At 42.2% G+C, this 13,449-nt stretch overlaps 1 protein-coding gene across 1 annotated transcript in view; it reads right to left on the bottom strand.

Annotated features, from left to right (window-relative positions):
- The window catches only part of LOC110981381 (gamma-aminobutyric acid type B receptor subunit 1-like), a 117,495-nt gene that overhangs the window by 51,768 nt on the left and 52,278 nt on the right, over positions 1-13,449 (bottom strand). Inside the window, exons 2-3 of the mRNA XM_022238911.2 lie at positions 4,319-4,453; positions 1,652-1,822 (exon numbers count right to left, since the gene is read on the bottom strand). Coding sequence (XP_022094603.1) covers positions 1,652-1,822; positions 4,319-4,453 — 306 coding nt within the window. The remainder of the gene's footprint in view (positions 1-1,651; positions 1,823-4,318; positions 4,454-13,449) is intronic.

Raw genomic sequence — 13,449 nt, 5'->3', positions numbered from 1 at the left:
GAGCCAAGGTCCTGACCCAGTTCAGTGCACCGTTCTCTAATTACGTTGCTCAGTGTACGGGGATGGGAACGGCATAATGCCACATTGGAACGCATCACTCCTGTCATCACTCAGGCTCCTTTTGCTTTAATTTGCGCTTAATATCTTCTGGGTCAATGAGTGTTTTCTTTCTCTCTTTTCCTCCGTGTGTGTGTGTTTTTTTTTTTGGGTTGCATGCCTCAATAGCCATACGGGATGAAGAATTACATCGGGGCAATATTGAGAGCTGGGGAAGATTGCTGTTTGACGAGATAAGAAGTGGCATTAAATATGGGGGGGGAACAGATGTCGTTTGTGCACACACGCGCCGTGCTACATATGAAGAGGGACAGAGAAGGGCAAGGGAGGGGCTGGTGGGGTGTCTCTAGAGTCAAAGAGGTTACACCATGGAAAATCCAGCTCCACTGTGCTCCACAATGTTCGGTCTTCCTCTGGAAACTCTACCAATTCAGGTTTTTAAAGTTGAGGTGCAAAATATTATTACACACTGATGAAGACTCAGGACCTTTTGTTCTGTGAATCACCAATTAAGACTGAGTTTCTGTAAAATATCTTCAAGTATGGTAATATTCTTCATTTGCATCTTTTTCAATGGATGTACATGTACATCCAGGCATGCACAGAGACCTTCCATTTTCTCCCGGCTCCGAACTGAACATCCTTTAATTTCCTCTGATTGGGTGGTAACATCTAAATCTAAGAACTGAAAAAAGCATTGTTGATCAGGAATTTGCTGGTCTCCTAACCGGGGCTAGTAATAGCGATGTACTAGTCCATATGTTTTGGCAGGTATTTTTTGCACAATTAGCACATCAAACATCCTTCCCTAGGTAAGTCAGGTTGGCATGGTGGTTCTTTCCTTGCCTTCCACCTCTGCAGTCCAGGTTTTTTTCCCCGGCTTGGTCCACACGAGGATTGGGTTTTCGGTCCCTACCCGATTCCGTGGGTTTTACCCAGAATATTCCTCTGGCATTTTCCTCCAACCTCTAAACCTGTAACTTCTTCTCATTGTCTCCTCTCTTCAAGCTTCTTCAGGCTTGCGAGCTACAGTGTCCTAGGGTGCTTTTGAGGAATCCTTGAATTCGTTATCAAAAAAATAACAAAAAATAATAATAATAATGATAACTTCCCTCACAGAAACTTCAGCGTCCACTAGCTTCTCCTTTTTTTAAAATAGAAATTTCCTTTGGCCTGGGGTTATTTGACACTTTCAGAATGACCAATGGTCAAGTGGCATCCACATACTCAGGTAACTGCCCACAGGTCAAACTTTTAGGTCACTGTCCAGGAAAGTGTTGTCAAAGGCGTAAGAACCCTGATCAAATGTCTGGATCCACAGTTTATTTTAGAACCTGTGAAGTCAACCTGCTTTTGCCATCAGCTATATGAGAAACTGTACCAAACATTCAAACTCAAAAGCAACTGCTAAAGTGATTAAGAATTCTTTTATTATTCATTTGCTCCTCTTTGCAATATTAAAATGCAAAAGCAACAGGAAACCTGCTTGCGTAATATCAAGTACGTGCTGCTCTGCCTTTTTAGTTGGGTATTTTTTTAACGAAATGAAACCTTCTTGTGGTAAAACCACATTAATTGTATCTTGAAGACTTACTGAGGTGAAGACTTCGTGAGTCTCCTGTAAGAAGGAGATCTGTTTCCAGTTCCATTTCTGGCAGAGCTTGACCCGGGTGGGGTTGTGGACCGTCGCGGACGGGTGGGTTCGGAAGAAGGTGGGAAACCGGTCCCGATTGGAGAGGGCTGGAGAGCTTGAACCGAAGGCAATCTGGTGTTAGATAAATGACAAAACCGAGTTAAAGAAGCTGATGAGCAGATTGAAGGTTTTACACTGTAAGTTTACAACCCCACTGTATGGTTGAGAATGGGATAAGGAGTACTTAAAAACATCAAGCAAGGATGCTGTAACAATGACGACACCGTCACTGTTCGGGGCTTACATCACTTCACGGCATGAGTTCGCTCTCAAATGGCTATGACCATGCGAACCTTACACTTGGTTTTATGCATAAAACATGCAAAAAAGGGAGCAAAACCTGAATGTTTACATGTCTCAATATTCAGAATTTGGGACTCAAAAATCCAAACATATCCTTTAAAAAAAACCCACATCCCTGACTACTGGAGCACAGTAAACCAGTACAACTCTTCACTGAAATTGGGTGTACCCATGTAGGCACAGTATGAAATCGTCATTTAATAATGAGTATCATGGATAACGGGCAAGACTCCCCCTCTCCCCTGTTTCTTCCCCCTTCCCCCGCTACAAAGCGGAAAACAAAGTTGAAAAAAAGAAAAAACAAAAAGAGAAAAAAGCGGAGAAAAGAGGATTAAAAACATGAAACTGCTGAGAAATATCTCAGAACTGACCCCCTGCCACTATACATGGTTGGTCAGTTTGCTACTGAGTGCCCCCCCTTCCTTGAAAAGTCCTGGTTGGCACGCATGGGTGCACAGCTGCTTTTACCCCGACATCCCTTGGGGGGGGTGACACAATGCATGTGAGCCATGGCACACACGACCAATTTTCATCAGAATGTACAAACTTTGGGTGGGCACCTGGCCCCCTGAGTCTCTCTCTTCTTTGCAGATGGGAGGGGGGTTCGGGCTGAGGAGGAACTGAGCGAAATCAGAGTGGTGGGGTGGAAGGGAAGGAGGAGAGATCCAAGGACCATCCCCCTTGGTACCCCCTTAGGTCTGCCAACTCTGCCTCTTATTAAAATGCTCCTCAAAACCTGCACATCAATTTCCAATGTGGCAAGCTGGACTCAAGTCAAAGCAAATACAAAACAGACAAGTAGATCAGCAAAATATGCGACAGAATCATTCCACACGCAGCAGACTGTCACAGGTATATTTTGTGCTAAACATCATGGATACATCAACACGCACCCTGTTTAGCTGTTGTCTAATAAGTTGAACAAAAATATCAATAATTTTGGCAGGTAACTGTGCATAAAATGGAATGTGGGCAACAAATCAATAGCAAAGACTCCGCAGTCTAAGAAGGGCCTCTGCTTCATGTGCGAAACAAAAGTGAGAAAATGTGACACAGCTGTACAAAATGTTACACATAAAAAAAAAACATCTGCTGCAGGGTTTACACGTACTTTGTGAAGAACCAAATTGCACTGACCGAAGAGCACACATTCAACATAGAAAAAACACTACGAGTCCTTGTTCCCAAAATGTGCCTTCTCCACAGATCAATACAGCTAGCACTAATCAAATAGACATGTATTGATGTAAAGTTAATTTGCGGACACATTAACCTCTCGTTTGATTAACATTTCACAGACATCAATAGTGGTGCCTGTAATTGCTGGTAAGTTTAAAGTGATCGCCTCCTTTTTTTTTTCAATTTTTTTTTTCATATTTTATGCAGGCTATTAAATACCAAGGATCAATCCATCACAGCATTTTTGAGCATGCTGGAAAACTGGGGTATGTTTTGTTTTTACTTTTTGTGATTGATTTATTGGTACAGTATGCGTGGGAGTTAAAATGATCGAGCTGAAAGAGCACTAATGTCCAGGGCTCTGTCAAGGGTTTTGTCCAAGGTTCTCCCCAGGACTGGGATCATCACCTGGGGATTTTGACTTTAAAGAATTCTGCAAGCTTCCAATATTAAGCTCAGTTCTACATAGTGTGTTTTTTGCTGAGCTCTAATTTGGAAGTTAATAGGAATAAATGTTCATCACTTCCAATTTCAGCAAGATTAAATAGGCAGTGGCTATGATGAAATCTCAGTTGACATGGTTGGTTGAGAGAAATATTTTGAAAAATATTCTAAAATGTTGTATTTTAAAATTCCACAAAATGAAGAGAACATCAAACCAGAGAGTTTCACGAAGAGTTTTCTAGCGGAAGTGAATTTTGTCTCTGAAGAAAAACCTGAAAAAGAACAAAAAGTGCCAATGAAATGAAATCCAAACTAAGATTCCAATCTTAAATAAGGTTGAATAACGCACTGCTTATGAGGGTTTGTTGGTGTTCAGTGACCAGCATAGCCACGTACATACACTTAGCCCTTAGGTATACATGTACATGTACAGGCCCCTAAAACTAGCACATCATTCACGCATTTCGCATCCTGGGGGTTTGCCTGCACGCATCACAAATCGGGCAATAATCAACGGTCTCATCAGAGTCCCACATGATCTGATCTCCAGGATATGCCCCATTCTTCTCAAATATTCGCCCAAGGCGCTATAAACCTCTACTTCCCTGGTAGCCTGGCTGACAGAGCTGTATGTACACTCACCACCATGAGATTCCACATCTTGGCTGCCTCGGCCACGGCTGACGACACGATACTGCAGGCAGTCAGCATGATGATCTTGATGGGCTCATGGTAGAGAAGGTTGTAGAAGATGTTGGTACCCAGACCGGGGTTACACTGAATGAATAGAGAGAAAAACACAAAGAAAGGAATTTCAGAATTTAACACAAGTGATGTACTTGCCATTCCTGGCTATGGGTACAGATTTGTGATTGGTCAACAGAAGCTGCAAATGCTCTGAGCCTGCATTATCCTTTGTTAGGAGAAGACTGCAATAATATTAGAAAAAAATCTATAAGGCGCACAGTAGATGTTTTTAACTGTGTGTGTGTCATTCAGAGGTGCTTATATTACCATTATCCCTGCTTACTGAACATCTGAGCATCTCCTGGATCTGAACATTTCCTGAGGCCATCTCATCTCCCCAGGGAGTATACTATCTCCCCCCTCCTCCCGATGTTGCCATATCAGATGCAAACGACTTTACAAAATAGCCAAATCAGTGAATCACAGCCACAGGTACCCATTTACTCCTGGGTGGAGACAGGCATGCAGGGGTAGACTGGCTTGCCCAAGATCACAACATGTCACTGGATCTGAACCCCCGACCTTATGATTGGAATACAAACCCCAACCACCACGCCACATGCCCCCATTACATGACACGGCCTCACAACTACATGGATTTGCAGCACAGAAAAGCTTCATATATGCATTTTTTTCTGGAACCACAAATGATAATTTCAACTTTGGGGTGACACTCCCCCTCTCCCCCGTCCATTCAAGTTAAAAAAAATTCTGCAGAGGTTACAAAATTAAGAACCACTTAAGACTACTAAAGAAAGCAGCAGTGAACTAAGGCAAATAAAGTATGGTAATTCTCAAGTTTGTAAAGTCTACCTAGACTTTTCAGGAAAGAGAGAAAGGTGCAGGTGCTAACAAATCAAAATAAAGAAGTCAAGTGACTAAAAACCAGCTAGGAGAGTCTCTCAATGAATCAATTTACAAAGTCAACCTTACTCGCCCCAAAAATAACAGCATTCAACAAATATAAAAATGAATCTTGGAGTCTCTGACTACATCACCTCATCTTTAATTCAAAGCTAGTCTTTAATTGCATCAAGCCCTCTCTGCTGGAAAAGACAAAAGACAGTTTGGGGGAGACGAGGGGTATGTTTCTAGGCTGATTTGTGCAATATCCTCTTGTTATTAGAATGTCTTGTCATCAGGAGATATAACTGACATCTTATAACCTGCGTCTCTCTTTTTTTTCCCCCCCACCCAATCCGGACTCCTCTCATCACATTTCCCACCGAGGGACTTGTCTTTTTACGGGCAATTCCAACACAGATGTGACAAGAGATTATTTAATTGAGAATGCACTCTGTGGTCGTGTGTTTTGACTGGACCAATTCAATTTCCCCCATTGGCATGTCCGAGTTGACAAACAGCTGGGTTTAAGCTAATGTCAAACTCGGGCGATGAATACAACAGGAAAAAAAGTTGTTCCCTACCTCAGAAACAGCTTTGATACTACTACCAATTGGGCGTTTTTTTCTGTAGCACAACTTTACAGAGAACTTGATGGAACACTAGGTTTGACTTTTTCAACTAAAAGCTGCCCACTGAATGTGTCAGTGGTTTATATCCATTAAAAGGTTACTAAGTACAAATTATGGAAGATGTCGCTTTCTTTTACAGAACTATAAAATTTGGATTTAAAGAATTTCTTGATCAGGACTGCTGATGAAATTTTAAATAAAAATATAAAATACACAAAAAGCACTGGTCTCCATGACGACAAGAACCAGCACTTCTTATCAATGCCTCGGATGTATCTTGTTTCCATCACAACTCAATCCCAGGAGAACAGGCCAACAAACGGTAGATCTGTTGCCCGGCACAGGTATGTGTGTGCACGACCACAGCAGAGTATTGCTACAAGACAACAGGCCAGGGATGATCCCACGAGGACCTTCTCTTATGAAGTTCCTTAGTGCCCACTTCCGTTGTGGCACGGAAAAAAAGAGAGCCAATGCCGAAACAGATTACAACACTCCAGCCACTCCATGAGCGATTTATTAAGGGTAATTTGGGAAAGAGAGGGGGAATTGGTGGGACGAGAAAGAGTCTACTCTCTGGAAATTGTTGCGTCCTTCTCCGATTACCATTTATGGTCTTTGAATTAGAGCAATGTAAGTGGAAGGAGTACATTTGGATGCCAAAAAGGATTCCTCAGCTGTGCATTTATGGCCCAACACTTTCAGTGAAATGAAGACCAGAGAGCTGATGCTTCATTGGCCTGCTGTCCAAAAAGACTCTCGGATACTGGAGGGATGTTTCTTTTCACAAGGCCGCTGGTCAGAAATACCCAAAATTTCCTTTTGTACCATGGGAGAATCCACAAAATCATTCAGTGCCTCCCTTTAAAAACCCCATCCCAGATCCTTTGCATCATCTTTCCTTCTCACCATTGTGAAGGCATTGCAAACATATGCACCTGACACATCAGACACCTTCCTTATACAATGTATATAAGCAATGATGTAGGCTTAGTCATGACTTCTCTAAAAAGTTACAGAGAAGACGGAATCAACAGCTGCATGAGATGCTCACGTCAATAGCATTGTTTAGTTGCTACCGGTAGCTGATTTGGGTTAGTCTGTCATTAAACATTATCAGGATTACTATCAGCTGTGCATGTCCATGTTTATAACTAACTTAATTAAAAAGTATATACAGTGTATTATAGGTAAAAGTATCTGTCTAGTGTATAAATCTACACTGCACTTTTGCTATTCGTGACACTGTTTCATGAAAGGAAAAAGATATATTTATATTTTTTTATTATGAGTTCAATTAACCCTGATACATGTATTTCCTTTTCCAATCAATCAGAGATTTCTGATATGTCACTGAAGGGTACACAAGCACTTTTCCTGCTGCAAATATTGAAGACGCACGGCCACGTGTGTATCTTATGCTTCTGGGTCTGTTTTGCGTACAGGCCGGTGCTGGGCAATTACAAGCAATTAACGACAGCTGGGTCACACATCAGGGCACCGGCAGTGAGATTGGAGCTGGGCTAATAAGACAAACCAGTACCAATGTTGCTCCTGGATTGATGAAATAAAAAAAAGTGCCCACGGGTAAAAAGCTGTTACAATGACTGACAACTGCCCCATGGACACTAAGTTGTCTAAGGAATTGCAGATGTAGAAAAAGTGAGAAAAATGGTTTCAGAGAAAAAGTAGTAGAGAAAGGACAGATTTCTTGGGGGGAATCTCTTATGTAAACAGTTCTTCTACTTTGTGCTTCAGACAAGTGGTCCCTTCTTATTTTGTTTTCCCCTTCTATCAGTTTCAAGATGCAGAGCGGCACGATAATAATCGTGGCAGGAGACTTTTAAGAATTCTGGAGGGGGGGAGCTGCCGGCTGGACAAGCAATAAATGTACCACATCAAATGAAGCACTCGAAATGACCGAGATTTTTTCCCGCGGGGGGGAAGGGGGAAGCAGAGAGAACGGAGACTTTAGAAGGCTTAGAAGACTCACTCCAATCAAGGGAAATTACATAAATCTGGCCCCACGCACACAACTAGCACAGGTGATAATACATGGAACGTTCCTCCTGGCCATTCGTTTATTGGACAGGCTTGATACAAGCCGAAGAGGAGGACCAGAGAGAAGAAACAGAATTTTATTTGTCAGGGGAGAAAGACAGAGAGAGACCAAATTCCTGCCCCGAGCGCCAATAGAGGAGGATGCCGGCTTGAGGTCGTTTGGAGTTGTTGAAGTGCAAGACATCATTTGCCTTCGCAAACGTACATGTAAATGCCACCAAAGGGAAGTCAAAACCTCAGAAGGCAGTAGGGCCTACAATGAGGTCGGCCGATTCATTAAGAGTGGTGGAAATTTCCTTCTCTGTATCCTTGCACTTTCACATACGGGAACACTACCTTCATTTAGCAATCCCTCAGAAATCAACTGTCAATATTCGAATGATTGAATTGGAATCCAAGATCCTTCAAGTTGGTATTTGACTCAAGACATTTTTTTCCCAATAAGGCTCTGAGAACACTGAGAAACTACGGTACAACGGAATGTTTAACATTACCTCTTCACGTTCACAATTATTACAATCATTAGAACCTAACAAACACTAGAATAAAACATATATGATATTCATCATTTCGTAATTGCTTTTCAACTCCCATGCATGGGTTAACTTATAGAAAGATTTAACTGAAATTGCAAATGAATAATGTTTGCAACCACTCCAAACAAGAGCTGATATCATTTCAACACCAAGAGTCCAGTATCCTATCCAATGAATCTTCAAGTAAATAGCCTTGGCAAACATGATGTCAGCTCTCACATATGACAGCAACAACAGAATAAGAAAAACATCTGTGGGAAACTACCAGCCCCAAAATCAATGACCGTTGCAGCGAACACGAATTCCAATCAATGACTGCCATCCAAACAGGTTATTTTTACCCAATATCAGATTAACAGAGCTGTCGCTGCAAATGTTAAAACAACTCCGGTTGTGTCCTACTGTCACTCCACAAAGTTGACAGGAAACTTTTGGGATGAGTGGAAATAAGGCTCTGTCTCGTGGGTTTGTGCTCATGTAAATAAGTACATTTGAGGTAAACTCAGATGCTTTCATGGAGAGATCATTTTTTTTTCCAACTTCAGTTTTCCCATTTCATTAACACAATCGTTGACGTGACAACAGTTACAAGCCGTCTTCATACACGTCATTTTTTTTGGGGGGGGGACAAGATTTGAAGGTACACCACATGGCAAACTCTTTCAGAAGTGAAGTACATGTGGTTCTGGAGAGCCAAATACATGTACATACTAATGGCTGGTTCCATAAACCAGGGCACATTATGCCGGCATTGTCATACTCCGTATTGCTTTGTCATTGACAGTAGGCATGCATGTACATGTAGGTTTCTCTCAAATGACGTCACTTCCCACAGATTACTACATGCATTAGCATTTGTAAATACATGTACAAATTTTCCAGATGTGTGATGGCTACGCTGTATTTCAGAGAGATTTGGATCAACACGCACACAAGTATAAAACATTTGCACAGTGCACGCACATGCACCTGTTGTTGTTGCAAAGACGGTGTCCAAAGAGAGAGCTCTGTAGTATGGTGACATTGGATGTGTCCGGTGCAAGTGCCCAGATGGGAAGGGCACAGTGACCGGCAAGCCTCTAGTCCTCTTTAGCATAAACAACACTTTGAAAGATTACAACATGGCGTATCACAGATTCCCTTTGGTGTTCTCCTCCACCATCAAGAGCCTCCAGTTCCACTGGCACTTTGCCCTGATATTCCTGGTCACAGTGCCAATAAATTGTTCATCGAGCCTTAGCTTTTCCTAGGTTGTACATTGTGTTCAATGGTATGTCAGCAGCAGTACACCGACACTGGCAAACCAGTGTGATGACGGAAGGGGAGGGGTTCATTTCCTTCGTACTCTCAGGCAAATTAGTGATTTTCAACCACTTTCTTCCTTTCTCTGGTGGATTTTTTTTTCTCTTTTTTCTTAATATTACTTTTTTTTCAAGAGTGGCAAGTGCCCCCCACATGCCAGGACACGAGGGGAAAAATTCCATTCCAATCAAAGGATTTGTGTTTCAGAATACAGCCCCTGTTTACAATCAGCAAACACCCCAGAAGAATGCAATTTAACCCCTTGCACATCCTATTTGCCTTGTCCCCCAGTAACCATGGAAACTGAGAGCCAAAGTCAAGAGGCTGATGCAGGGTGGATAAATGCTGCCCGGCCACTCAAGAGGCCCCTCTCCCCACCTTGTACTGCAAAATTCTATTTGACAAACTGCAAAGTCCACGGAAAGAAAATCTCTTGGCTACGACGAGAACACGCTGTGTTGTACCGTTGCAGCTGAGAGAATGCGTTGGAATCCTTTCAACTCTCAGTGGGCCAGGCAAGTTGGCTCATGCACATTCTCTCCCAGCACATTTCCAGGGAAGCTGTCAAAGAGTTCTTTAATTGGCTAATTTCCTCCTCCTCCACTCACTGGGGAGACCATGAAGTAATGAGCGAAGGACTTCAACGACAGTTGATGACAGGAAACCCTGATGAAATTCACAGCATTCCCTGTTATGTTGTGTCTTCTGGGAAGGAAGGGGGATAAACTTTTGCCCTCGATGCTCAGGTAGCTGTTTTGATAGATGAATCAACAATATCAAAGACTGTTCACGAGAAAATACCGAAGGGCAGGCTTAAAACCAATAATCACGAACTCCTCTCAAACAGCATGTACATGTACCCCAAGGGAAAAGACAGTTCTGACATTCTAACGAGAAGTGCAATGATCTCTAGGGCATCGCAAATAGGTGGTTTGTAGGTCATTCTCTGCCCCATCTAGCTTTCAGAGATTTGAGTTTTGTCATTGTGCATAATGCTATAAAGAATTCATAAAGAAAACTGACAGCTTTTTTAGCTTGCTTATAAAAAAATCTCAAGATTGCACATTTCTGCAAATGATGCATCAGGTAGAAAATAACATTTAGCAGAGGCAGTTATGAGTCTATGAATTTAATTTTATGACAGGAAGTGGCAAAGATTCTGATTGGTCCAAAATTGGTTTCAAAATGCCTGAGATAAAAATCAAAGGAACAGAAAGTCATGCCGCCATTTTGCCGCAATTGCACTCATCCAACTCGCCAAATGACCTCAGTTACAAGTATTCCTTGCTGTCTGGCATTCTACAGAATTCCAAACAGTGATGACAGCTTTAAAACATCTTGCAGTAAAAACACTTCTTGTAATTGAAACCACAAGGGCTGATAAGTGCAGAGTACATACAACAGGCAGATTACAAATCCGTAGGACTTGAATTTACAGGTGATTATCCTCACAAAAATTTCCTCAATTAATTGCTGGATCTGGTTTTTCCTATAAATTGCGACTGGCTCTGTTAGATGAGTCACAAGCTCAGAGTGATTGTTAGTTATACAGGCCTTTAAAGAATCAATACAAACCCTCAACATCCGTCACCAAAATGAACGCCAAATTGGGTGAAAACTCAAAATAAAGAGCTCAGTTTGCTCTTTCAAATGCGAAGTAAAACTCAAAAGTGGCTCTGACGACTTCTGACTCATTTTCACAGAGCAGGTCACAATTTTCAGGGATGCTTCTCAGCCTGAGATGGTGCATTAAGTTAAGGCAGGTTACGGATGGCTGTTTCCACATAGAAAAGTACTGTACATGGTACATGTAAGAACACGTGCTTGGAACTACTGATGAATTGGAACCTAGGACGACGAGGCTCAAGATGTAACTGTACCTTGGGAACCGTGTTGGAGCTGTGACAACATAATATGAGAGGATTTTTTTCTCCAGAAATAAGCTGATGATGAATACCAATGTCTTAAATTAATTTTGAAAATGTTGAGTAACCCACAAAGAGCTGTCTTATTGGAATGATGAAATTCTAAAATTGTATGCTTCAGTCACTGTGTACTGAAAGAGTTAGTCATGGCAATTTGGTATTAAAAAAGAAAACTGGTGTACAAATTTAAACTTCACATTTTTCACCTTATACCTTGGAGTGGTTTTCTAGGACATATTCACATTCTATGGATTCTAACTCGTGGCTGTTTTTGCTTAGAGTTTTGGGGAAATCAATGTAAAGGTCATTTTCATCTCAGTAAATCCACTTACATGTACAAAAAAGGCAATCAACTGTCCCTTATGGGATTTGCATTTCATGCTCGGCATCCGAGTGCTTCCTTACTGTCAAGGAGTCAATTTTTCCAAAGAGACAACTTGGCTCCTTCCCAGTTACCCCTGGGTGGAGCTGGTCATTTTGCCAGGGGACAGTAGCCGGATCATTTCACACACACACAGACACAAGTAGGGAAATAAAATATAGCACCGAGAATCACGGGCTCATGGCTGAGCAAATCAGTCAGTCTCGCCAGCCCCTGCCGCCAAGGAATCAATGAAGTAACCTTGCCCAAAGGCAATGGGGAATAGGGTGGGGGAGGGTGTGGGGCATGACTAGTTTGAACACTGTCCTCAGCTCTGCACTGGTGGACGTCAAAGGCCATCGACCCCGACAAAGGGAGAGAATAAGTTTCAACTGAGCATTCTAAGGCTCTGCACGTGCTACATCTTTGTGCGCTTGCAAACAAGGCCAATCGGACTACAGGCAAGAAAGCATTTGTCAGAAATGCATGTCGACCAGCTGAATAAAAGAAACCCTCAGGCTGCTGTCTGTCCTGAATTTAATAAGGCACGGTCTGGGAAGAGCAGGCAGGTAAAGCAACAGAACCCTCTGGATGCAATGACATGGAAATCATTTCAGAAATGTGACCCCTTTCTCCTGGACCGATTTTGTTGGTCTTTCATGATAGGACACTTCATCTCCCAACAATTCAAGGTCCTAAAAATGTCTGGAGAGCAACATGTATGGCCCACACGGGGCACACTTGGTAAAAGCATGATTTCCGATCCCCTCCCCCCCAAAAATCCCTCTTATCTCAAAATATATTGCACTGATTTCCCAGGGGCCTCCGCATCTTGGTATGCATAAGCAAAGATGATGGCAATGTTCAACGGTCCCCAGAGACTTGCACACTTCTTCGGTTCCATGAATTTTTTAATAGGTAAGTGACAGAATTTCTCAGCTGAGAAATAATGACTGTAGCACCACGTTACGCTTGGACAAAAAGGTCGCACATAGCTCCAAGGATGTACATGAACATGTTTGTGTACCTCTTCCACAGAGATGTTGGTAGAGTAGAAGAAATCCTGGAGTAGATTATGTAAAGTCCCAGATGCTGGGGTTCAGAAAATCAGCAAGCGATACAGACACAATCCAAGATTTAAACCTGAATGGCTGGGGAAAAAGTTCTTTCTTTATCGCAGAAAAAGATAACTGACTGACTACTGGTCAGATTGCAAGAGGAAAGAATGTATAGTGACCAATTAAAGCATGAGTACTCTCTAACTGCAATTGAGTGAAAAAACACTCTTTGAAGAGTGACTTGAGGGACAACTCTTTTTGAGTAGTATTCCATACTTCAACAATGAAGTCTGCAGCTTTATGAGTGA

Source organism: Acanthaster planci, linkage group LG11 (genome assembly GCF_054643075.1).
Source record: "Acanthaster planci isolate LZ-2023a linkage group LG11, COTS_SCS, whole genome shotgun sequence".
Classification (NCBI taxonomy): domain Eukaryota; kingdom Metazoa; phylum Echinodermata; class Asteroidea; order Valvatida; family Acanthasteridae; genus Acanthaster; species Acanthaster planci.
The sequence above is the reverse complement of the archived record's forward strand: the minus strand, read 5'-3'. Positions and strand labels throughout refer to the sequence as shown.